Source organism: Molossus molossus, unplaced genomic scaffold (genome assembly GCF_014108415.1).
Source record: "Molossus molossus isolate mMolMol1 unplaced genomic scaffold, mMolMol1.p scaffold_m16_p_21, whole genome shotgun sequence".
Classification (NCBI taxonomy): domain Eukaryota; kingdom Metazoa; phylum Chordata; class Mammalia; order Chiroptera; family Molossidae; genus Molossus; species Molossus molossus.
Window position 1 is genome coordinate 35670967 of NW_023425357.1, and position 24158 is coordinate 35695124.

At 43.5% G+C, this 24158-nt stretch overlaps 1 protein-coding gene across 1 annotated transcript in view; it reads right to left on the reverse strand.

Annotated features, from left to right (window-relative positions):
- Positions 1 to 12110: 12110 nt before the first annotated feature.
- TANGO6 (transport and golgi organization 6 homolog) overlaps positions 12111 to 24158 on the reverse strand; it is a 206405-nt gene continuing 194357 nt past the window's right edge. The window contains exon 18 of the mRNA XM_036275427.1: positions 12111 to 12622. Within this exon, the coding sequence (XP_036131320.1) occupies positions 12446 to 12622 (177 nt within the window). The 3' untranslated portion in view covers positions 12111 to 12445. The remainder of the gene's footprint in view (positions 12623 to 24158) is intronic.

Consider the following 24158-nt stretch of genomic DNA (forward strand, 5'->3'; position numbering starts at 1 on the left):
GCTTCATCTCAACATTCATTTAACAAACTCTGACCTGCTCTGAGCAGAGAATGGTGCTTTGACACTGGAAAGTTTCAGGCTAGTCCCTAACATCTAGATGGTTATCTATTTTGAAGACAAATTTATACTTGAAAAATTAAGTCACCATACAAGGCAGTTTATAATGAACTACTGACGAGAGAATCTAACTAGAGGGTTTGAGGATTTTAGGAAAGAGATCTCTGTGAGCTGGAATGGGCTGGGCAGAGTTTCATGGAGAACTTGAGCTAACTGTAGAAAGGCAACAGCATTCTAGATGGGAAAAATAGCTTAAGAACAGGAACAGGAGGAATGGGTGAGGTGTGTTTGAAGGACAGTCAAGAGAAGCCTGGCCCTGGCCAGTTTGGCTCAGCGGTTAGAGCGTCGGCCTGCGGTCCTGAGAGACCCGGGTTCGGTTCCCGCTAAGGGCACACCTCAGTGCTCCTCCATGGCATCTAGCCCACAGCTTCTAGCCAAGCAAAGCAGAATGGAGTGTGTCAGCCCAGCTACCAGGTCTACCCTAGTCCACCCATCCCACCAGCTTCCCCTGGGCTGACTACAATCAAAACCTCTTGAAGCTCATGAAGGTGACCTTAAACTGGCCTCCACAGAGGAGCAGGTTATGTACCCCAGCTGACTAAATAAGGCTGTCTCTTCAAGGCAGCGTAATCTGCGATACTAGTTAATACATAATTCAAAGTAGAAAGTGTGTGCCTTGACTACAGTAAGGCAGCTACTACCGAACAAAGTTACCCTTTCATAACTTTGCCCTCTTACTGACAAGTACTCTGTAATCAGTCCCATTTCTAGGTGCTATGTTTGAAGAAGCAGATGTAAGGACTATTTTGTCCTGCAGTTACAATGGTGAGATTTTAACTCGTGTCTCTCTCACTCTCTCTCCTTGGATGGAAGACTTGTTTTCATTGCAAATTAAGGAGACTCTGCTGTGCAGTACAGCTATCAGTCCCCTACAAGGGGCCAGGTTCTTATGCTGGCTAGGAGGGCATACCAGAATGATAACCAAATATCAAACCAGACCTGGAGATGCTTTTCTTGGAATCCTGAAGAGAAAAAGCTCTTCTGGCTAGCTCCCTTTTTCTCCCTCCCCTAAGTAAACACACACACACACACACACACACACACACACAATCCAGGTGATTTTCAACCATAATCTACCTTCTTTATGGAATGTTGTGTGCAGCTAATAAAAATTATGCTCATAAGGAGAATGTAGAAATAAGCAAAAATGCTTATAATGCAATGTTAAGTAAACAAGGCAAGATACAAAATTGGTATGTATGAATGATTACATTTACTTTGTGTTTTTTTTTAAACCCTCTGAATTAAAAGGCGGGAGAGAAGTTTACCCAGATATTAAGATCAGGTTTGTTTGGGTGATAGAACAATGGACTTTTTTTTTTCTCTTTGCCTTTTTCTCTGTGTTTTCCAAATTTTCTATTAATAAGTGTAATAAGTTTACAATAAAAAGGTATTTTGAAATTATATGAATTGTGAGTTCACCGAATTTCTTCTAAGCTGGGGCAAGGTGAGGTACAGCCTATATTATAGATGCATTCATGTGAAAAGGGTTTGGCAACCTCAGCCTACAAAGAAAGCAGTCAAGTTGGGAAGGCCAGGATACAGGATTAGTGGTAGCCAAAACTTGAGTACTTTGCTTTATTTAAATCCTTCCCTCTGTTCCTTCGAGAGAATTTCAAAGAAAATGGGGGAGTATGTAGAGTTGTGATAGCTCATCAAGCATCTTTGAGTGAATTAGAAAAAGATTCCTTCTGCTCTGGCTGGTTAGGCTCAGCGGTTAGAGCATAGGCCCACAGACCAGAGTCCCGGGTTCGGTTCCCACTAAGGGCACGTACCTTGGTTGCAGTTTGTCCCCGGTCCTGGTTGGGGTCGTGCGGGTGGCAACCACTCGATATGTCTCTCTCACATTGATGTTTCTCTCTCTCTCTTCCTCCCTCTTTCCCTCCCGCTCTATCTGAAGGAAACAAAAAAAAGAAAAAGAAAAAAAGACCCCTTCTTCCTGGGAACACAGCCCTGAACCAGGACACATGGTTTGCCTGGTGCACCCCAGCTGGTGTCAGCCCCCATGGTGATCCTGGGTAAGGGAGGAGATGCACATAATTATGTGCTCTATAAGTACCCTGCAAAGATGCTTTTCTTGAAAAAAGGATTCCAAGAAACATGATGTCAACAGCATTGCTCTCCTGCCCAAGGGAGCTGCAGGGAGAGGTTCTTTCCTCTGGGTTTTGAAAACCTACCCCGATGCAAGTATCCGTGTGCATGTCCACTCCTGCACAGTGGACACTATCCACAAATGGGCACACGCATACTTGCTCATTACACAAGTGCACACTTTCCCAGACCTTAATAGAACACAATCCTAGTCTATAGTCACAGTCACAGTCGCCAGATCAGCAGGAGGGGAATAAATTGCTTAAGGTAACCTTGTGCCAAATTCATTTGGCTCTTGTTACAATAGCATCAACCACAGTTCTTAAATGTGCTGGCACTTATGCTTTATGTCCTCTTTCTTGATTGAAGACTGCATTAGTCACTGTCATAGAGGAGGTCCAAAGCTGGATCGTCCATAAAAATGATTATAGAAGAGCTAAGGGTAGGAGCAGTTCCCATCAGCTCCTACCCTCCAAACTATGTCCTACTATCAGATTTTTTTGCTAGGACACCCACCCCCAACTCATATACACACTTTCTTTTCTCACCAGATAAGCTAATACAGTCTGGCTGCTGCACATTAGACTTTTAAAACCTGGGGAGCTTTTTAAAAAACACTAATGCCTGGACCCTATCCCAAATCAATTGAGTCAGAATCACTGGGGGTGAGCCCCAGGCTTGAGTTGATTTATTTTGAAATTCCCCAGGTAATTCTATTATGTATCCAGCATGGAGAGCACATCCTCAGGATTCTCCTCTGCTGAGATTTGCAAACACATTTCTGGCACTAGGTAGACAGCAGAGAGCCAGCCAATCCTGCAGGCATGAGTGTGTGAGTATCTGTCTCCCTCTAGCACCTTGCCTGCCACACCTGTTTGAATTAACTGACCCTAAAAACTTAACAATGAACCAATGAGCTATCAAGTCAGAAGGAAAAATGAAAAGAAGAAAGGATGCTTATGAAACTGGAAATTAGAAGAGAGCCAGGGAGAAACACAGAGGACAGGTCAGATGAGCTCCCCAATCTACCTGTAATTCGATCGATATAATCTTTTTGTTGGCGAGGTACTACCGGGTTTTTCCAGGGGAACTTGTCAGTGGGAGGACAGAGCTGCCATAAACAACTTCGATTAGCTTTCATTTTCTATTTTTTTATTTATTTTTATTTTTTGATACGTGCCCCTAGCAGGAACCAAACCCAGGACTCTGGTCCACAGGCCGACGCTCCAACTGCTGAGCCAAACCAGCCAGGGCTTTAGCTTTCATTTTCTAAATGACAGAACATATGCACTTTTCCTACTCAAAGGATGAGCTAGGGTGGTGAGCCTGAGCTGCTCTCTTTGGGTGCATGGGGTCTCCAGGACTATCTCTCTCCCATGGTCCTGACCTTGGCCACGGAAAAATACACATGTGCTGAAGCCTCGATCTTTGCAGTCTCTGAACACTGATATTCAGTTTCTTTTGGGAGTGGGAGGGTCTCACCCCCCTCACCCCCGCCCCCTCTGAAGCATCAGGACCACCATTCTTTTAGTAAAGACAGCCTCATTTCAAGGTGGCCCTTCCCAAGGATTAATATGTTCACCATAGGTTTTGAAAATGGTATGTGGTCTAGTAAAGGCTGACTGTGGGAGGTGGGTGGGGAGGAGGGATGGTTATGGTTGGGGGGAGCTCATTCAAGTTCTAGCGACTGGAAGTGCGGAGCAGGCGGCTTTGTTCTCCACAGGACCAGGCTGCCTATACATGTGATGACTGGCTGTGCATCAGAAAAGCCCCACCCAGTTCTGAGTGGGCTTTGGTTCTTAAGGCAGAGAGTGAAGATGAAATCTTTCATCCTTTAGTAAACCATTTTTTTAAAAATAAAAATTTTCTTTGATTTTAGAGAGAGAGGGAGAGAGATAGAAACATTGATGAGAGAGAACATTGATTGGCTGCCTCCTGCATGTCCCCACTGGGGATCGGGCCCACAACCTGGGTGTGTGTCCTGACAGGGAATCGAACTGGTGACCTCTTGGTGCATGGGTCAATACTCAACCACTGAGCCACACTGGCTGGACTAGTAAACCACTTAAAGGCCAGTAGCTTTTCCTGGTTCCCCAGTGTACAGGCTGCTCCTGCAGCTCCTAAGTGGCCCTACAGATTGCCTTCTTCTGATATCAACAACTCTCACCCCAGCCATTCTGCATCTCTGTGATGGAGTTAGGTGCTGGCTAACTGGTTCATATTAAGAATTAGTAAATAGAAGAACTTTCCCTGCTCAAGTGCACTCACGTCTCCCCTTTTCTCTTTTTCTTCTCATTTGTAAGAACTTGCCTCTCTGGACCTTCTTTTTCCCTTCTGCAGATGATGGCCATTAATTCAGTCTTATTTTCTCTCTCTCAAAGAATGGTTGGAACAGAACTATTAATGTATGTGTGCAAGAAATAACAGTTTAAGTGTTCCATATTTACCATTCTGAAAATGAAATCTGAGAACTGAAACTGTGTAGAGAAGATGAAAAGATAAAACAAAGCAAAAACAACAACAAATAAACACAAGAGGGGATATTTCTGGGCTCTGACTGGAGTTCATGGGAAGACTTGCTACATTTTCTATGCTGCACACACACAACATGGTTGGTTCTCTGCCCTTCTGCTCCCAGAAAGGCAGTCTTAGTCTACTACCTTAGACATCCCAGAAGGAAGAGCAGCCTTTCTTTTTTTTTTTAATCCTCACCCGAGGACATTTTTCCATTTTTTGTTCAGTTAGAGTGGGAGGGAGAGAGAGGGAGAGAGAGAAAGAGAGAGAAACATCGGCGTGAAAGGGACACATCGAGTGGCTGCCACCCGCACGACCCAACCAGGGCGGGGGACAAACTGCAACCGAGGTACATGCCCTTAGCGGGAACAGAACCTGGGTCTCTCTGGACTGCAGGCCGACGAAGAGCAGCCTTTCAATAAGCAGTTTACAAAAGCTATCAAAGGAGTAGGTGGACTGGGGAACTTTAGCAAATCTCATTTACAACTGCTGGGCAGACTACAAGGTCAAACACAAGATATATGTAAGTTCCAGTGTCCGAGATTGGGTTTTGATGTTTGGGGACACTATCTAGAGGGAATCATGGCTGAAGATTTTTTTTAAAAAAAGCAGGGGGAACCACTTATATTGAGAAGTTTTTACAATTTGGAAATCTAGTATCTATATTTTAGCACAGTGGCTAAAAGCCCAGCCTGGGAAGCCAGACTGCCTGGGTCCAAATACTGGTTTGACTACTTCTCACTAGCTATGTAATCTGGGGCAAGTAATTAGCCCTTTGTGTGCCTCAGTTTTCCTATCTGTAAAATGGAATAATAATACCTGCCTCACAGGGCCAGTGTGAGGATTCAGCGGATTAATATATGTCAAGTGCACAGAAGGGCAGAATAAGCTCTTTATAGTGTTAACTGATTATATACAGTGATGTAGAGCTACTGCAATCATTCATGCTGGGTTTTACAGGATAAACAGATACTTTCAGGGGCCATCAGACCCTATGCCCTGAGTCTGCTTTGGGAGATGTGGTCATTATCCTGAGGTCATTCCATGCCCAAGAGACAGCATACTCTAACACTCAGGACAGTCTCAGAGTAGAGTCTGGTAATAGCCCTTTTTAGTAGAGCTGTGGGGGCTCAGGATTTCTCTCCAGGGTGAGCACCTATAGGCCCCTAACTAATACCTGGAGCTGGGATATTGCTGCTGGTGAGTATACTTGCAAAGCACGTCACTGTACCCCTATTGGTGGTTTTGATGCACAGAAAACTCCAATCCCTGAAGATTTCCTAGCCTGAATTATTTCGAGAATGGTGTTAACACTTTGCTGTGAAGACTGAATGTGCATTTCATGGGTATTAAAGCATTTTCAGCTGAGGATAAAGGAATGTAGATCAGCACAAACTTTTTGGTGAACATGTTGGTGCTAACATTTAGAATGTTTATGGCTTTTTGATTCAGCATTCCAACATCTTAGGACTTATCCTAGAGAAACAGTTCACTATGCAGAGTTATGCTTAAGAACCAATGACAAATCATTGGAAATTAGAAACAACTCTACTGATCATCAAGCACAAATGCTTAAACCAGCTGTAGCTCACCTGTGCAATGGAAGCCATGCCACCACCTCAAAGGAGAGGGGTCTGTGAGTACTGACAGGAAAGCATCTCCAAAGTATATGCCCAGAAAAAATATCTGGGACACTATAGTAAAAATCACATTTTTATTTTTGAAAGCAGTAATATTTATTAGTATTCATTTGGGAAAAGGGTGAAAGGAAAGAAAGCTCTGGAGGGATAAACACCAAACTGTCAGTGGTGATCTTGGGGGTAGGAGTGGAGGTGAGGTTGTGGGAATTTTTTTGTTACATATACATTAAATTTGTTATAATTCATATAACATAGGTAATCAAAACACACACACACACACACACACACACACACACACAGAGTCAGGGCATCTGTACCTGAGGGCTCTTACTCCTCAGCACTCTCAGAGGGTAGAGGCCAGCACAAGGGTTTTTTTTTTTTTTTTTTATCCTCACCCGAGGATATTTTTCCATTTTTTGTACAGATAGAGTGGGAGGGAGAGAGAGAGAGAAACATCGACGTGAAGGGACACATCGAGTGGCTGCCACCCGCACGACCAACCAGGGCCGGGGACAAACTGCAACCGAAGTACGTGCCCTTAGCGGGAACCGAACCCGGGTCTCTCCGGACCGCAGGCCGACGCTCTAACCGCTGAGCCAAACCGGCCAGGGCAGCACAAGGGTTTTGATAGGCATCCTCAGAAGGCATTAGTGGAGATGAAATGACTTCTTCATGGGACCCAATGCCAGGGCTCATGTGTACATATGAGCCCCTGAGTGTGCTTCCCAAACTGGGCTCTTGTTGAAAGGCTCTTGCTTCTATGCTCATTTTGGGGGAAAAGGCTCCATGGTATTCAATAGATGTTCAAGAGTCTGGCTGGGACCAGGAGACTTGGGGCCAAATCTCATCAAAAGGGGACAAAAATAGCTTGCCTCCCGTTCCATGATATGAGAATCAGACAAACTGACTGATAAAAAATGACTTTCCAAACTAAAGGAAACACTGAGCAATTGATCATGCTATTCTATGCTCCACAGGGACTGCAGGGGGTCACCTAGGGGAGGGCGCAAACTCTGAGTCCTCCTGGTGGCACAGAGCTACTGAGTCAGTATAAAGAACTATAGGGTGGGGAACTAGAAGGTGACCCTTCAAATTAGTGGGCATAGCTTCTTCCAGGGCCCATGGTGATGGTCTGCATTTCCTCTTCACTTGCCAGCTTGTGGGGGCATGCTGAGCACAGCCCTGAGCACCTACCAGCAGGGAGGAGTGCAGCAGCCAATGTTTTCAGAAGACAACTTCCCAACCCTCAAGCAGCCAATCAGCTCCAAATCGAGTGGTGCATGGAAGTCAGAGGTGCTGCGCACTGCAGTGAAGCTGCTGCATGTGACTGCAGAATGTCTGTGGCTGCAGAACTGGCTGGAGGACACAGCTGGGCCCTCAGAGGTCATGCCTGCTGAACAGAGGAGCAGGGGAAGAAGAGAGCCCCCATAGTCAGGGAATAGTGGCCACCTCTCACAGCCCACCCTGATCTCAGCTCCTGTTTCTGACTCCCTTGCCACTGAAATTCTGGCTGACATTTTGGATTTCTGTGCAAAAAGACTGCAGAAGCCCATCTGCACCTTAACCTAACCCTAACCCCTCCTACCAACTGATCAACTTCCAGATGTGTTTGCCATCCCTCCACTGCAGCAAACTGCTGGTGAGAGTCACAGGCAGGTGGCAGGCAATGCTCTGTTCACTCATCCTCACAAAGGGACAGGACAGAGGGGTGTACCGAGGGCAGATACCACATTTGCTTTTCTCTTTCTTCTTGGGCTAATGAGGAGAAACTTCTGCTGCCAGAGAAGAGGGAGTGGTGAAAAGGGATAGGGGTCCTCTGCTTCATTTTGATTATGACAAAAACTGCAGCTGGGCATACAACTCCTTTTGTTTATACATATTTTCCATCTTACAGGCCTCTTGGCCTCAAAGTACTTTGCAGAAGCAAGCTGAAGGGGCTGCAGGTAGAAATTGGTATCTGGCTGTCCCCCTCACTCCCCAGGCTCAGAGTGGTCAACAAGGCTTAATGTGATGGGCACAACACCTCCTTCCTGTCATCTCACTCACTCTGTTCCAGCCACCCTGGCCTCCAACCACACTCTCACCTCTGGGCTTTGCCACGTCCATTCCCTCTGCCTGGAATGCTCTTCTCCCAAATATCTTCATCCTTCCTCTTTCACCTCTTTCTGATCTTTACTCAGTATCAGTTTCTCAGTGAGGTCTTCTCTGGACAGGTTACCTAAACTTACAGCTGCCATCCCCACATGCTCCTCAACCCTCTTCCCGACTTTATTTTTCTCAATAGCATTTAACACCATTTGACACTCCATTTATTCTATTATTTATCTAATTTATCATCTGCCTCCTTCCACTACAAAGTAAGTTTCCTCAAGGATAAGAATTTTATCTGTTTTGTTCACTGCTGTGTTTGTAGTATGCCTGCAGCAACTGAACATAGTAGGTGCTCAATAAATTGTCATTGTTGTCAGTGATTTGCTTTCCTACCCTCAGTCCTGGCACCTCGGCCTTTATATGTGGATGAGTAGACAGAGGCACAGAGAAGCAAAGGAATGAAGAAGAGTGAAGAAAGGAGAAGAGTATTAGGAAATATGGAAAAGTTATATGTGTGGAGAGATGACAGGAAGCAAAGTATAAGTTAAGAGATTTCTGATTAAGTAACTGCGGACTTATAGAAGGTCAAGTTTGTGCTAGGAAGGAAGAACAACAGAGCAGAAGGGAAAACTCTCCAGAATCTCCAGGAAGTATAACCTGAACAAGCAGTCAACTCTTGGGCACAATTCCTAGGGTTTGGCTCCAGCCAGAGCGGTATGTCTTCTGCCACAATGCCATCCTCTGTAGGCCAAGAGAGCTGTGGAGGATAGACCTGGAAAGAGGAGAAAGAAACCAGGAAGGGAAAGAAAGGAGAGGGGGGAAGGGGCCAAGTAAAAGACCAGGTGGGTGATCTAAGGGAGTTTGGGTGACAGAACACTGGGCAATGGAAGAAACTGAAGGTGAAAGGCCAAGAGAAATGTAGCAGGAGAGATGAAGGGAGGAGATGGAAGGGGCAGGAAGAAAGTGGCCTCATGGCCTCAGAGAAGAGATGGGCAGAGGTGGGAGGCAAGCATGAGTATGTTGTCATCATACAGAGCCAAACATCGCACAGGCCATACAGGGAAGTGTCACTATTGCTCCCGCCATCTGTCCCTGGAGTTCTGTACCCATTTTTTAAGTTTTGTGTTTTTACTATTCAAAAGTTCTCAGTTCTCATGCTCTTTCCCAGAGATGGATGGAGATTATACACACACATACACACACACACACACTTTGAAAAACGATTTAATAACTTGGAAACTTTTAATATTTTGGTCATGTTTAGGAGGGTTATATTAAGGTATCTTCCCCTTGAATTTGGTAACAAAGTAAAAAAAAGTCACTCTGAAACTGAATCCATCAAAATCAATTAATAATAGATGCTTTTTGCTACTTGCCAAATAAGTAAATTAAGTGGCAACTTATGGCCCTGGCCAGGTAACTCAGTTGGTTAGAGCATCATCCTGATATGCCAAGGTTGTGAGTTTGGTCCCCAGTCAGGGCACATACAAGAGTCAACCAATGGCCCTGGCCGGTTTGGCTCAGCGGTTAGAGCGTCGGCCTGCGGTCCAGAGAGACCCGGGTTCGGTTCCCGCTAAGGGCACGTACCTCAGTTGCAGTTTGTCCCCGGCCCTGGTTGGTTGTGCGGGTGGCAGCCACTCGATGTGTCTCTTTCACATCGATGTTTCCCTCTCTCTTCCTCTCTCTCCCTCCCACTCTATCTGTATAAAAAATGGAAAAATGTCCTCGGGTGAGGATAAAAAAAAAAAAGAGTCAACCAATGAATGCATAAGTAAGTGGAACAACAAATCGATGTTTCTCTCTCCCTTTCTCTGAAATAAGTAATTAAAATATTTTAAAAAGAGGCAATTTATAAATGGAGATGCAGGGTCTAGAATGCTTCATGAGACATTTCCTAGCAGACTAGGTTCTTACACTAGAGCTTCTCAGTCTAATCAAGGTGATCAAGCAGGATATGTCTTCAGAATTGGAATGCATTTAATGCAAATGAAGTTTTAGGTTAAACCAATCTGATTATGCAAACTGGGCTGTATGGAGTCTAGTTAAAGGAAGGCCAAGAAACAAGAATTTTTTGTACATATCCCCTGGTCCAAAGGAGATTCTTTTCTAGTTTGGAAGCTCCAACCCTGATTTTCTAGATATCCTTGATCTGAAGAATGGAAATTAACCCAGCTACCCTAGCTGAATGTAAATGTTCCCTTAAACCATCTCACTGGCTTTGTTCTAATTCTTTGCTCACTAAGGTAATCTGTGATTCTAACTCTATAAATTTATTTCTTTTTTAAAAAAAATTCTCACCCAAAGATATTTTTGCATTTATCTTTAGATAGAGTGGGGGGGGGGGCAGAGAAAGAAAGAGAGAGAGAGAAACATTGATGTGAGAGAGTGAGAGAGACACATTGATTGGTTACCTCCTGCATCACCTCGACCAGGGCCGGGGGCCGAACCTCAACTGAGGTATGTACCCTTGACTGGAATTGAACCCAAGACTCTTTGGTCTACAAACTGGCGCTCTAACCACTGAGACAAACTGGCCAGGGTGACTTCTTTTTCTAAAAAGTAGTTTTAGAGGGAGAAGAAGGAAGAGAGAGACAGAAACATTGATGTGTGAGAGAAACATTGGCTGCCTCCTGCACGCCCCCTACTGGGGACTAAGCCAGAAACTCAGGCATGTGCCCTGATCAGGAATTGAATCAGGACCTCTCAGTCCATGGGACAATGCTCAATCCACTGAGCCATACTGGACAGGCCTATAAGTTGACTTCTTAAAAGGAATGCCCACCACAAGGGTTCTAAGCTAAGAACCATGTCTATAATCTGGCCAGAAAGAAATATCTTGTCGTTAACTGGCATATAGGCATACAAGATCCTTCAGCCACCTCAGAGTTTTGGAAAATTGTGTTCTGCTTCCCCTGGGCCTGGTCACTGCAGAGAGAAGGGATGAAATCCTGTGATAAAATTCCGTACCCAGCCCTACAAAGCTGAGGACTGATCAAGAAACTCTGGGTCAGGCTTGTCAAAGTGTTAACAGGAAGGGCTTATTGGAAATTGCCAGTTTCTCTTTTTTGTCTTCTCTTTGCTGCAACCAAAATTCAGTGGCCAAAATATATAAATAAAGAGTACTCCAGCCCTGGCTGGTTTGGCTCAGCGGTTAGAGCGTCGGCCTGCGGTACAGAGAGACCCGGGTTCGGTTCCCGCTAAGGGCATGTACCTCGGTTGCAGTTTGTCCCCGGCCCTGGTTGGTCGTGCGGGTGGCAGCCACTCGATGTGTCCCTTCACATCGATGTTTCTCTCTCTCTCTCTCCCTCCCGCTCTATCTGAACAAAAAAATGGAAAAATGTCCTCGGGTGAGGATAAAAAAAAAAAAAAAAAAAAGAGTACTACACAGTACTACATCTAAAATGATTTCAATAAACCTGGCATCAGGTCACCAATATGCAGTGCACTTTTCAGCATACATTTAGTACTAACCCACTGTCTAAGTATTCATCTTTCTAAAGGAGCAGAGGACTGAATGCAGGATATGGACTCTCTTATTTGAGATGTTTGTGGCTCCTTCCTCCTATAATCAGGGCAACTCTAGGCAAACGGTAGCACGGGGAGTGAAAGAAAATGGCCCAGGGAGACAACCACAGGGCTTACCCTTCTTCTCTGGAAAATGCAACCAGCCTGTTTTCTCTCTTCTGGAGATCAAATCCTCCTCGACACCATAGCTTTCCATCTCGCTAGCAGAGGACAAGATTCAGACATGTTTTCTTCCCAGCTAGGATAATTTTATTCCATTCTGCATGTTTCAAAAACAATTTCTTTCCCATCTCTACCTCCAGTTGCATTTTCATATTCTGAAATGCTTATTGACAGAGACAAAACCACCTCCAGGGTCAGCCATATTGCCAGCATCAAAGAGGCAGTGGGGCCACCTGCTGGAAGGTTTGGGCACTGCTCTGGCTGTTTGGTTCGTCTCTGCCTCTTTGATTTCGAGCCAGCCAGGTCTATGGCAGGACCACAATTTTTTTCTCCAGCTTCTGTGGTGGAAACAGGAAGTTTCTCATTATTCCATCCAGTTCTTCCAAGGCCAGCTGGGCATGGAGCCTGGCCACATCATCGGGCTCCAAACGTACTACGTGCTTCAGCAGGTGGTAGAGATCCTTGAGAACGTCCCTCAGCACCTGTACAAGAGAGTCATGACCATGTGTCTACTGTGTCACCATTTTCAAGAATGACCAAATTGCCTTCTCCTGTCTGAGGAGTTCTGTGAGGAAACTCACAAGCTCCCTTAAGAAGATAAGCACAGCCCTGGCCGGTTAGGCTCAGCAGAGTGTCAGCCCGCGGACCCGAGAGGCCGGGTTCGGTTTCAGCTGAGGGCACGTACCTCGGTTGCAGTTTGTCCCCGACTCCGACCCAGGCCGTGTGGGTGGCAACCAGTTCATGTGTCTCTCTCACATCAATGTCTCTCTTTCTCTCTTCCTCCCTCACTCCCTCCTGCTCTATCTGAAGATGAGTACAAAAATGTCCTCTGGTGAAGAAAAAAAAAAAAAGATAAGCACAGCACTCTCAGGTTAGAGACGAGGGGAGGGAGGGGCAGCTGTACTGAGATAGGCTTCCCTTTGAATTTCTCAGGCAGGTGGACCCCTCACTACACTGGCCTTGGGGCTGCTGCTCCACTTTAGCCCCAGGCCCAAATTTAGATCCCAGACCTCTTCCTTAGTCCCAAAGCATGGCACAGACCTCAGGATCACAGATACTGTCCAGATACAGTAGCTCCTAGTTACTTAGCTAAAAAAAAAAAGGTGGGGCATGTGTTCTTATTAATTTATTTATACTGAAAAGGCAATATAGTGCAAAGAAGTATACATTAAAAAATAAGTCTCACCCGGCTGGTGGGCTCAGTGGCTGAACATCGACCCATGCACCAAGAGGTTGCTGGTTTGATTCCTGGCCAAGGCAAATGCCTAGGTTTGGGCCAAATCCACAGTGGGGGCATGCAGGAGGCAGCCGATCAATATTCTCTCTCATCAATGTTTCTATCTCTCTCTCTCCCCCTCTTCCTTCCTCTCTCTAAAATCAATAAAGAAAAAAAAAATTAAGTCTCTGCCCGGCCGGTGTGGCTTAGTGGTTGAGTGTCGACCCATGCACCAACAGGTCACCAGTTCGATTCCTGGTCAGGCCACATGCCCAGGTTATGGATCAAATCCCCAGTGGGGGCATGCAGGAGGTGGCCAACTGATGTTCTCTTTCATCGATGTTTCTATCTCTCTCTCCCTCTCCCTTCCTCTCTTTCTAAAATCAATAAAGAAAAAAACGTCTTGCACTGGCTGGGTAGGTCAGTTGGCTAGAGTATAGTCCAGCTACACCAAGGTTTTGGGTTCAATCCCTGGTCAAGGCACATATAAGAATCAGCCAATAAATGCATAAGTAAGTGGAACAAATTAATGTTTTTTTCTCTCTCTCTCCCCTTTCCTTTCTCCCTAAAATTAATAAAAAAATAAATAAGTCTTTCTCTCACTCCAGACTCTTAGTTTCCCTTCTCAGAGGATATTATTCTTAATTGTTAGAAGTATTCTAGATGTTTATAAGTATATATATATGTAGATATCTTTACCCCTCCTTTTTTTAAAGCACAGAATTATATACTATATGGCTATGTGCCATGATCCCCCTCGCCACACACACACTTAACATACTGTGAAGGTCTTTTGTATAACTGGCGCATAGCAGAAATAACTTTTTAAAAATGACAGCATAGGATGAATATCATACAATTTATTTACCCACTCTCCCAATGAAAGTCATTTAAGTCATGTTTTTAATATTTTGCTATTGCAAATACTGCTGCAATAAACATTATGATTCCTAAATCTTTTCAAGCATGTACAAATGTAGGACAAATATCTAGAAATGAAATTTCCAGGTCAATTAAGATTTTGATAGATAAGGCCAGAAGGGTTGCAAGAATTTACATAAATTTTTACCTGTTTCCCTATGTTCTCATCAGTACTATGTATTGTAAACTCTTTATCTTTGTTAATCTAGTAAGTAAAAAATAGCATATTGCTATTTTATTTTATTTTATTTTATTTCATCCTCACCTGAGGATATGTTTGTGGGTTTTTTTTTTGTTTTTCCATTGATTATTTTTAGATAGAGGGGGAGGGAGGGAATGAGAGAGAGAGAGAAAGAGAGAGAGAGAAACATCGATATGAGAGACACATTGATTGGTTGCCTCTGCATGACCTCTACTGGGCTGGGGACTGAACCTGCAACTAAAGTACATGCCCTCACTGGGAATCGAACCCACGAGTCTCTGATCCATGGGCGGACACTCTCACTGCTGAGCCAAACTGGTCAGGGCTGTTTCTGTTTTTTAAACTGAATTTTACAGAGAAAGGAAGGGAGAAAGAGAGAGAGAGAGACATAATGATGTGAGAGAGAAACATCAATTGATTGCCTCCCATATATGTACTGACCAGGGATCAAACCCACAATCTAGGTATATGCCTGACTGGAGATTGAACCTGCAACCTTTTGGTGTACAAAATGATGCTCCAACCAACTGACCCACCCAGTCAGGGCACATATTGCTATTTTAACTTTGCAACTTTCTGTTTGTTTTTAATTTTTATTTAAAAATTTTTTTCCTTTACTGATTTTAAAGAGAGAGGAAGTGAGAGGGAGAGAGAGATAGGAACATTGATGAGAGAGAACATGGATTGGCTGCCTCCTGCATGACCCCACTGGGGATGGGGCCCACAACCTGGGCATGTGCTCTGACCGGGAATCAAACCGGCAATCTCGTGGTGCATGGGTTGATGCTCAACTACTGAACTACACCAGCCGGATTAACTTTGCATCTTTCTAATAAATACATAAACTACGTAATTTTTTTCTGGTATGAATAACTGAACATTTCCTTATTGATTTGTAAGAGTTCCTTGTGTATGAAAAAAGGTCCATTATTTATTATATGAGTTGCAACTATTTTCCAAATTGTTACTTTTTCTTTGTGAAGATTTTGGCCAGTGAAAAAATTTATATTTTCAATATAGTTAAATTTATCAAATTTTTTCCTTTATGGTTTTTTGAGTTTTGTACTTTGCTTAGAAGAAACAGGGCCCATAATCTTAGCCACTATGCTATACTGTGTTCTTTCTATTTACTTATTTTAATTTTTTTTCTTTATTGATGTAGAGAGAGAGGAAGGGAGAGAGAGATAGAAACATCACTGAGAAAGAAACATTGATTGGCTGCCTCTTGCATGTCCCCGACTGGGGAATGGGTCCACAACCTGGGCATGTGCCCTGACCAGAAATCGAACTGGTGACCTCTTGGTGTATGGGTCGATGCTCAACCACTGAGCCACACCGGCTGGGCTACTTATTTTAATGTTTTATTGATTTTTTAAAAGGAGAAGAAGGAGGAGAGAGACAGAAACATTGACGTGAGAGAGATACATTGATTGGCTGCCTCCTGCATGCCCCCTGCTGGAGATCGAGCCTGAAAACTGGGACATGTGCTCTGACCAGGAATCAAACTGGGACCTCTCAGTCCATGGGACAGCACTCAATCCACTGAGCCACACCTGCTGCATTGTTCTTTCTATTTATTAATAATGCTACCTATGTGCATCAAGTCAGGTTGATCTCACTATATGCAAACATCTATGATAATAATTGGTTCAATGGACTGAAAAATTTTTTCTCTAACCACTGGAAGAGTTGACTATACATTGAAGGCTGTGCCAATATATGGTTTCTGAAAAGGAGGATGATCAGAAAAAAAGAAATAGGAGAACATTCCTCCATTCTTTCATTTTTTGGCTTTTCATAATAACCATGTAATAAAGCCCTGGCCAGCATGGCTCAGTTGGTTGGGTGTCATCCCATGCACCAGGAGATCACTGGTTGATTCCTGGTCAGAGCACATGTCCTGGATTGTGGCTCAATCCCCAATAGGGGGCATGCAGGAGGCAGCTGATCAATGTATCTCTCTCACATTGATGTTTCTCTCTCTCTAAAAATCAACTTTAAAAAGTATAGTAAATATGAATTAAGAGCCTATATAATATAAACATGGAGTATTTCTGCAAAAATATATTTAAAAACTAGTTGCCTTTGCCCTGGCCGGTTTGGCTCAGCGGTTAGAGCGTCGGCTTGCAGTCCGGAGAGACTTGGGTTCGGTTCCTGCTAAGGGCACGTACCTCAGTTGCAGTTTGTCCCCGGCCCTGGTTGGTCGTGCGGGTGGCAGCCACTCGATGTGTCCCTTTCATGTCGATGTTTCTCTCTCTCTCTCTCTCCCCCTCCCACTTTATCTGAACAAAAAATGGAAAAAATGTCCTCGGCTGAGGATAAAAAAAATAAATAAAATTAAATAAATAAATAAATAAATAATTGCCTTCAGAGAGGGAAACTAGGAAGGGATGGGGGAATTATATACTCTTTGTATCTTTTCAATATTTAATTTAATTAATATTTGTGTATTAAAAATAAATAAGCTTTTTATTGAACTGAATCAATTCCTAAATAAAGCTTTTCCTAAGGCCATTTCACAGGTAAAAGTGATAAGAAGACATGAACATATAGATAAGACATGCAGCCCTGGCCAGTTTGGCTCAGCGGTTGAGCATCAGCCTGTGGACCAGAGAGTCCTAGGTTCGGTTCCTGCTAGGGGCACGTACCATAAAAAAAAAAAAGACATGCACATAAATAAAGAGGGTACAGAACAGAATATAGTAAGTGTCCTAAAAGCAGGGAGATGAGAGGTTAGAGAAAAAAGAGGTCATATTTGAAGAACAGGAAGTAAATGGAGATAGTGAACAGAAATGAAGAAAACTGAACAATTTGGTGGGTGACAAGTACATGGTCTGGGTCCAAGGACTCTTGCGCATTCCATACAAGTATTCGAAGTGTGTAGCACTGCATATCCTGGACTTGCTAAAGAACAGAGAAAGGGCCCTTTCCATCTTTTGTATTCTTGATCAGTATGGGTACTGGGGAGTAGAAAAAGGAAGGCAGAGAAAAAGGGGTGTACAAATCAAGCCCCCAGGCCACATGGCTCTTGTCCCCTGTGCTCCAGTTGTACAGGCTTTCTTTCTTTTCCTGTCTGAGCAAAGCTCCTTCCCTGCTCAAGGCCTTTGCATATGCTGTTCCCTCAGCCTGGAAGACTATTTCACTTCTTCTTCACCCTAGAACTCCTACTTATTCTTAGCCTAAAATACCACTTCCTCAGGGATGCTGCCTTCCTTTAACACTCACCATAAGCCTTCCTACCCTACTCGTAGTTCTATTTGTGGCCCCTATCACAATTGTGATTTAACTATTTATTGTGTAATTTTAAATTTTCCTCACTGATCACATGTACTAATGACACTGAGGCCATGTCTTGCCTTGTTCACCTGCTATAGACCCAGTGACTCCTATAATAACTGGCACATGGCAGATACCTAAAAAAATATTTATGAATAAAAGAAGGTATACACACTACTCTTGGCCAGTCTCTCACTTGGTAAAAACTAAAAATTTTAAGGAAATCTATTGAAACAATACTAGACAACCTGGGTCAACTTCATGGGTATGTGAGCTGCGTAGTCACATAGGGACCTACAATCAAGAGGGCCCCATGCTTGCTTTAATAATTTGCTGTTGTCACCTTAAAATCTTAACAATTTTATCTTTGAACTTGGGTTTTGTACATGAAGGCTAATGGGACAAAGAAACATGAGTGTGAGCAGAGGAGATAAGCCCAATATGTGTGCCTGTCATTCTTTATTTTTTTCTGTTAATCTTCACCCAAGAATATTTTTTCCATTGGTTTTTTTTTTTTTTTTTTTTAATAGAGTGGAAGGGAGGGAGGGAGAGAGAGAGAAACATTAATTGATGGAGACACATCAATTGGTTGCCTCCCACATGACCCAACAGGGGCCAGGGATTGAATCTGCAACCCAGGTACGTGCCCTTGACCGAGAATCGAACCTGTGACCCCTCAGTCTGCAGGCCCATGCTCTAACCACTAAGCAAAACTGGCCAGGACTATGTCTGTCATTCTTTGCCAGTGCATTTGAATATAGTGTTTGCCATGCCCCATGAGCACAGAATTCTGAAGGATCCACAATGTGTGGGAGTTCAATAAGGTTCAAAGCCAGCAGAAGGGGAGTATATCTGTTATGTTTACAGTGAATGAAAGCACTGACATCTCAGAGAGGCCTCACTTTCCATTTGAACTAGAATTTGCTTCGAACACAGAAAGAAGGCAATGGCTTTCTAAGAAACATGGGTGAGTAAGGAACTCTGTATATTCTCCATGTTGCTTCCCTGTTTTAGCCAACCATTTACACTGAAAATGAAGACACAGAAGGAAACAGGACAACCCACAGTCTTATTCTTTTCAGTCCATTCTTATTCACCAGTAAACTGAAGGTAAACAGTGTTGGCAGAATATGCATGTACCAAGAAGTGAAAGAGCCTGGCCAGTGTGGCTTAGTGGTTGAGTATTGACCCATGCACCAAGAGGTCGCTGGTTCGATTCCTGGTCAGGGCACATGCCCAGGTTGTGGGCCCAATCCCCAGTGGGGGGCATGCAGGAGGTGGCCATTGGATATTCTCTCTCATCAATGTTTCTCTCTCTCTCTCTCCCCCTCTTTCTTTAAAAATCAATAAAGAAAAAAAATTAAAACAAAAAAAAAGTGAAAGAAAACAGCTGAGTTTTGTGTGGAGTTTCCACTGTTCTGCTAGAAGGAAATACATATGCATGTAAAAGCTATGGAATACAAATTGTGTTATTTTGGTGATTCTACATATGAGTTAAACACTCTCATATTTGCATTTAAATTGCCATTATACAATGTAAAGATGAACAGTAAAATTCATGCTAATAACTTAACATTTACATTTTTCTTTGCTTAGAACAAAACTTAATAGCGAATAATAAACGCCATGACAAGTAGAGAGAGAGAGAGATTGTGGAAGAAAGGAAAAAGCTCTATATTTTAAAACGATGTGAACGAAAAAGGAGCAACATAGTAAATGTGACAAACTCAAGGGGTGACTGCATGAAATGCCTGACAAACCCAGAGACCAAAGTAACAACACAGGGTAGTCTGAACATAAGAATTCCTAACTAAAAGTGGGTCATGGTGGGTAGTCACATCCTATCTTTAACTTTGAAATTATCTATTGTCTTTGTGCATTTAAGATAACAGACCTTTGAAATGTCAGAGTAATCTTCTTTTCCAGACCCCTTAAAGGCACAACTGTGAATACCAGAGCCTACATTGTTATCTTGTTGTCCACATACCATCTCTATGTGCTGTAAATGTTAACTATCCTGTACCCACCTAAGTAAAAGAAGTGTGTGTCCCTCCATTTCCATTTTACTTTTTATCCAGTCTCAGAGATGTCCCCACTCTGCATTCTCTCGCTCCCTAATCTATCACCAATGGATTTCATGTAACCCTCTTACATCTCCTCCCTCGATTCCAATGTATAAAATGAGCTGCAAAACTGCCATTCTCCAGAGCATTTTCTTGATCCACTGAGATTTTGCTTCCCAGCAACTGTCATCAGTTTGGTTAAAAAAAACTTGTGTAAGGCTTTTTCATAGGCTGGATGTTCTTTTGTTGACACCATTAGTGGCACTTTTTTCTTTTTTTTTGAACAAGGGACCCCACATTATTATTTTGCATTGTGCTCCATATATTATGCGGTTGGCCTTTCAGACAACTCTCAGAGCTCCTTGCTCAGTGTCACCACATAAAGTGGTGGGCAAAACCTCACAAAGATGCAGCCCATCTCTGGTGTGCACTTGTCTCCTGGGTTTTCTCAAAAAGTTTCTGAGACACAAAAGGAGTTACGTCCTAGCGCAGACATCTGACTTTAACAGTGGCACTATCCCAACTGCCCTCTCTTTCCTTGAGGCTGGTAGTGTGAAAAAGAGAGATGAGCCCTGGCCGGTTTGGCTCAGCGGTTAGAGCGTTGGCCTGCGGTGTGGAGAGACCTGGGTTTGGTTCCCGCTCCTGCTAAGGGCACGTACCTCGGTTGCAGTTTGTCCCTGGCCCTGATTGGGTCATGTGGGTGGCGACCACTCGATGTGTCCCTTTCATGTCGATGTTTCTCTCTCTCTCTCTCTCCCTCCCATTCTATCTGAACAAAATATCAAAAAATGTCCTCGGGTGAGGATAAAAAAAAAAAAAAAAGAGAGAGATGACGCCAGAAAGAGGATGACTCCCATAACTACTACTTCATGATTACTCACTCATTCAATAATCATTATAAAGGGCCTACTTCGTGCCCAGGCAGTGTGCTGGTGATAAAAAGATGAGTAATGCACAAACCCTACCCTCTGGCAGCCCAGTGGAGAGGCAGACTCATACTCCGGACAGCATGATCCTCACTCTAAGAGAAAACGATTCTGTGGAAGCAAAGGTAGTGATTTCTGCAGAGGTGGGTGGGGTAAGAACATCTCCCTACCTTGCAAAGGGGCCATCACTCCATCTTTTATTTGTAGCCAATGGGTGGCACCAAGGAGTGGCTTAGGGAAGCTTCAGTGATTATAAACAAACCAGGCATACTTGTTATGCAAATAGTTTAGAGACAAGTCTCCTAACATACTCTCCAATGTATTATAGCCCCAAGTGTCTCTTATATAGAAATTCTTCAGCTCCTATTATTCATTACAAGGTCATCTTTTTTTCTTCTACTAGAGTAATCTTTCACCTAGTCAAAACTATCTTAAAAGATTTTTTTTTATCCTCACCTGAGGACATTTTTGCATTTATCTTCAGATAGAGCATGAAGGAGAGAGGGGGCAAGAGAGAGAGAGAAACATCAATGTGAGAGAGACACATCAACTGGTTGCCACCCACACAACCCCAACCTAGGCCAGGGACAAACTACAACCGAGGTACGTGCCCTTATCGGAACAGAATCCAAGACTCTCTGGTACAAGGGCCGATGCTCTAACCGCTGAGCCAAACTGGCCAGGGCTGTCTTGGAGATTTTTTTTTTTGCTAGATCCTCATTCACAGCAAGGTTAGCTTTTACTTGTTAGAATGGGAAGTTCTAAGGCACTTTGTTCTTTTCTGGTGTGGGGAGGAATAGTCCCCTCAGCACTGCTGTGTCCTTAAAATAATAACGCTTGTGCAAATGCCACTTCATACTTGAGGGGTGGTGAGCTCCTTGTTGTCAGTTACCGGATCTCCTTTTTTAGGTAACTTGAGTGTTAGGCAAAGGCTCCTTCTTAATTAATGGGTCTACCGTAGCAACCCACCGCGGTACACTTCTCCCCAATCCCTGTAACCCTGAGGATCCCACACATCACAAGACTTCCTCTGGACTCCCCAGGGATCAAAGCTTCCTGCCAGCCAGGGATTGTCACCAAATCCGGTGGATCAGGGGCTGAATACAAGGAGAGTTCAAAGGTAACGTTACTCACAGGAGCTTCTGTGGTGGGCAGGATATAGGCAATCCCACAGAGGAAACCTCTCATTAAGAGTTCAACACACCTGCTCTTCATCCCTCTGCGCATCAAGGCCCAAGGACCCCAGGGAAAGGGTGGAGGGGGGTACAGATATGAGTGGAGGTGGGCCAGGGATATCTTAAAGAAGTACCAAGATTCACAGTCTGAAAACTCTTTGGAAAGGGGTGGGATTCGAGTGCTCTATTAAGAGAATTTAGAGTGTGTGAGCCCGACACACACGAGTGTGTGCACACACACACTTCCTCTCCTCCCCTTCCCTTCCTCCTCCCTCGCCAAGCAACAGTTTGGATTGGGAGGGTAAATCTTTAGGGTTAGATGTGGCTTAGAAAAGATCAGGTGAGGGATGAGGCAGGACCTCCTGAAATGGGAACAGTATAAGCAAAAGACTGCCTTGGGCACACAGGTGCACTTTCAATGGAAAAGCAGGAAAGCAGTGTTTGCCTCTTTCAATGAGCTTGACCTGGCATATCCCCAAAGTGGTTATTGTATCTGAGTTAAGATCAAAAGAAGCAATAAATGGCAAATACCTTTCTTCTTTTTAATTCCTAAATTTATTTATTTATTTGATTATAAAAGCAATATAACCACAACCCAGAATATCTGGAATATAGAGGAAGGAAAAAAAAGTCTCTGGTCAAACTACCTCTCTAACACAGGCCCCACAGTAAAAACATTTAGTAATTGGTAGATTCAGTTATATTAATAAAATTATTTATATATATATATTTTATCCTCATCCAAGGACATTTTTCCATTTTTTTGTTTAGATAGAGTGGGAGAAAGAGAGAGGAAAAGAGAGCGAGAGAGAAACATCACCATGAAAGGGACACATCAAGTGGCTGCCTCCCGCGCCACCCAACCAGGGCCGGGGACAAACTGCAACCAAGGTACGTGCCCTTAGCGAGAACTGAACCCAGGTCTCCCTGGACTGCAGGCCAACGCTCTAACCGCTGAGCTAAACTGGCCAGGGCAAATTATTTTAATATTTTAAAAGTCATTTATACTTCAAGATGAGTTTACAAATGGAACTTAGTGAATGAAATTGCTATTCTTGTTATGTGGGATCAACAAGACACAACACAATGGTCACAAACTAGACATTTACAGAAATAAGAGCTCAGAAAGATGTGATTCAGCAGAGAATTTTCCATCTATAATTTCTTAATATTTAAGGGGAAATAGGTTGCTAAATATAAAAGAATAAAAAAGTTCAATGCTAGCATACATTAACTGTACTTAGAAATTCAATCTTCTATTGAACCAACAGATCAGAAAGAAAGAAAACTAAATTCCATACAATCCTGTCAAGCACCAATTGTGGTTCCCTTTGTGGCTAAAATAATAAGTAAGTTTGGGGCACAAAGACAGAAACAGAGGACTAACAGCAAAGCTAGACTTTGAAGTAAAAAGCAGGGGCAGACACAAGAGAGGAGGTGGACTGGAATTAGTGGTTGCAGAGTGGCCTGGCAGACAAAAACATTCTCTAGATTGGGGATCAGAAGAGGAAGAAACCCCAGAATCCAATTAGTTCTGTTTAAAAACATGTTGGAATAAGCATGAGGTGTAGTATGAACCTGTCAGAGAACTATAAGCCAACTTCTAAGAATCCTCATTTTGAACACTGAGCCTTGATGTTAAAACCAATGTATGATTAGGTGGCTGAGGGAACTAAGAGTGAACAGATGAGACTGGGAATGGAGCAGAGAGTCAAGGATCATCAACAGAGCACAACTCAGCTAACATTTCCCAAGCTGTGTGCAGGAGACTATGCTAAGCATTCTGAGTGATGACAACCAGTGCCTAACCCTTCAGGAGCTCCCACCCTCTAAGGGAGACAAACTTGCAGAATGGAACCTAATTGTCTGGAGGCAGGCGAACTGGGTGAAGTGAATCCTGGTGCTCCCAACCCAAACTACTTCAGCTCTTGGAACCCAGTGATCTCATCCGTAAAATGGAGATGACACTGCCATCTTTTAAGGCTGTTGTAAGAATTAATGTCTATAAAGATCCAAGCACAAAGACTTGCATATGGTGGGTGCTAAATAAGAGGCAGTTTGTCAGTCTGCTCCACTAATAAGTGATCTCTTTGAGGCTCAGGACTGTGTCCAGCTTGTTACTCTTCTACCACTGAGGTCTAGAATGGCACCTAGTATGTAGTAAATTTTTGATGAATAAATAAGTGAATGAATGATAACAATAGCTAATCCTTACATAGTACCTGTTATGTGCCAGATA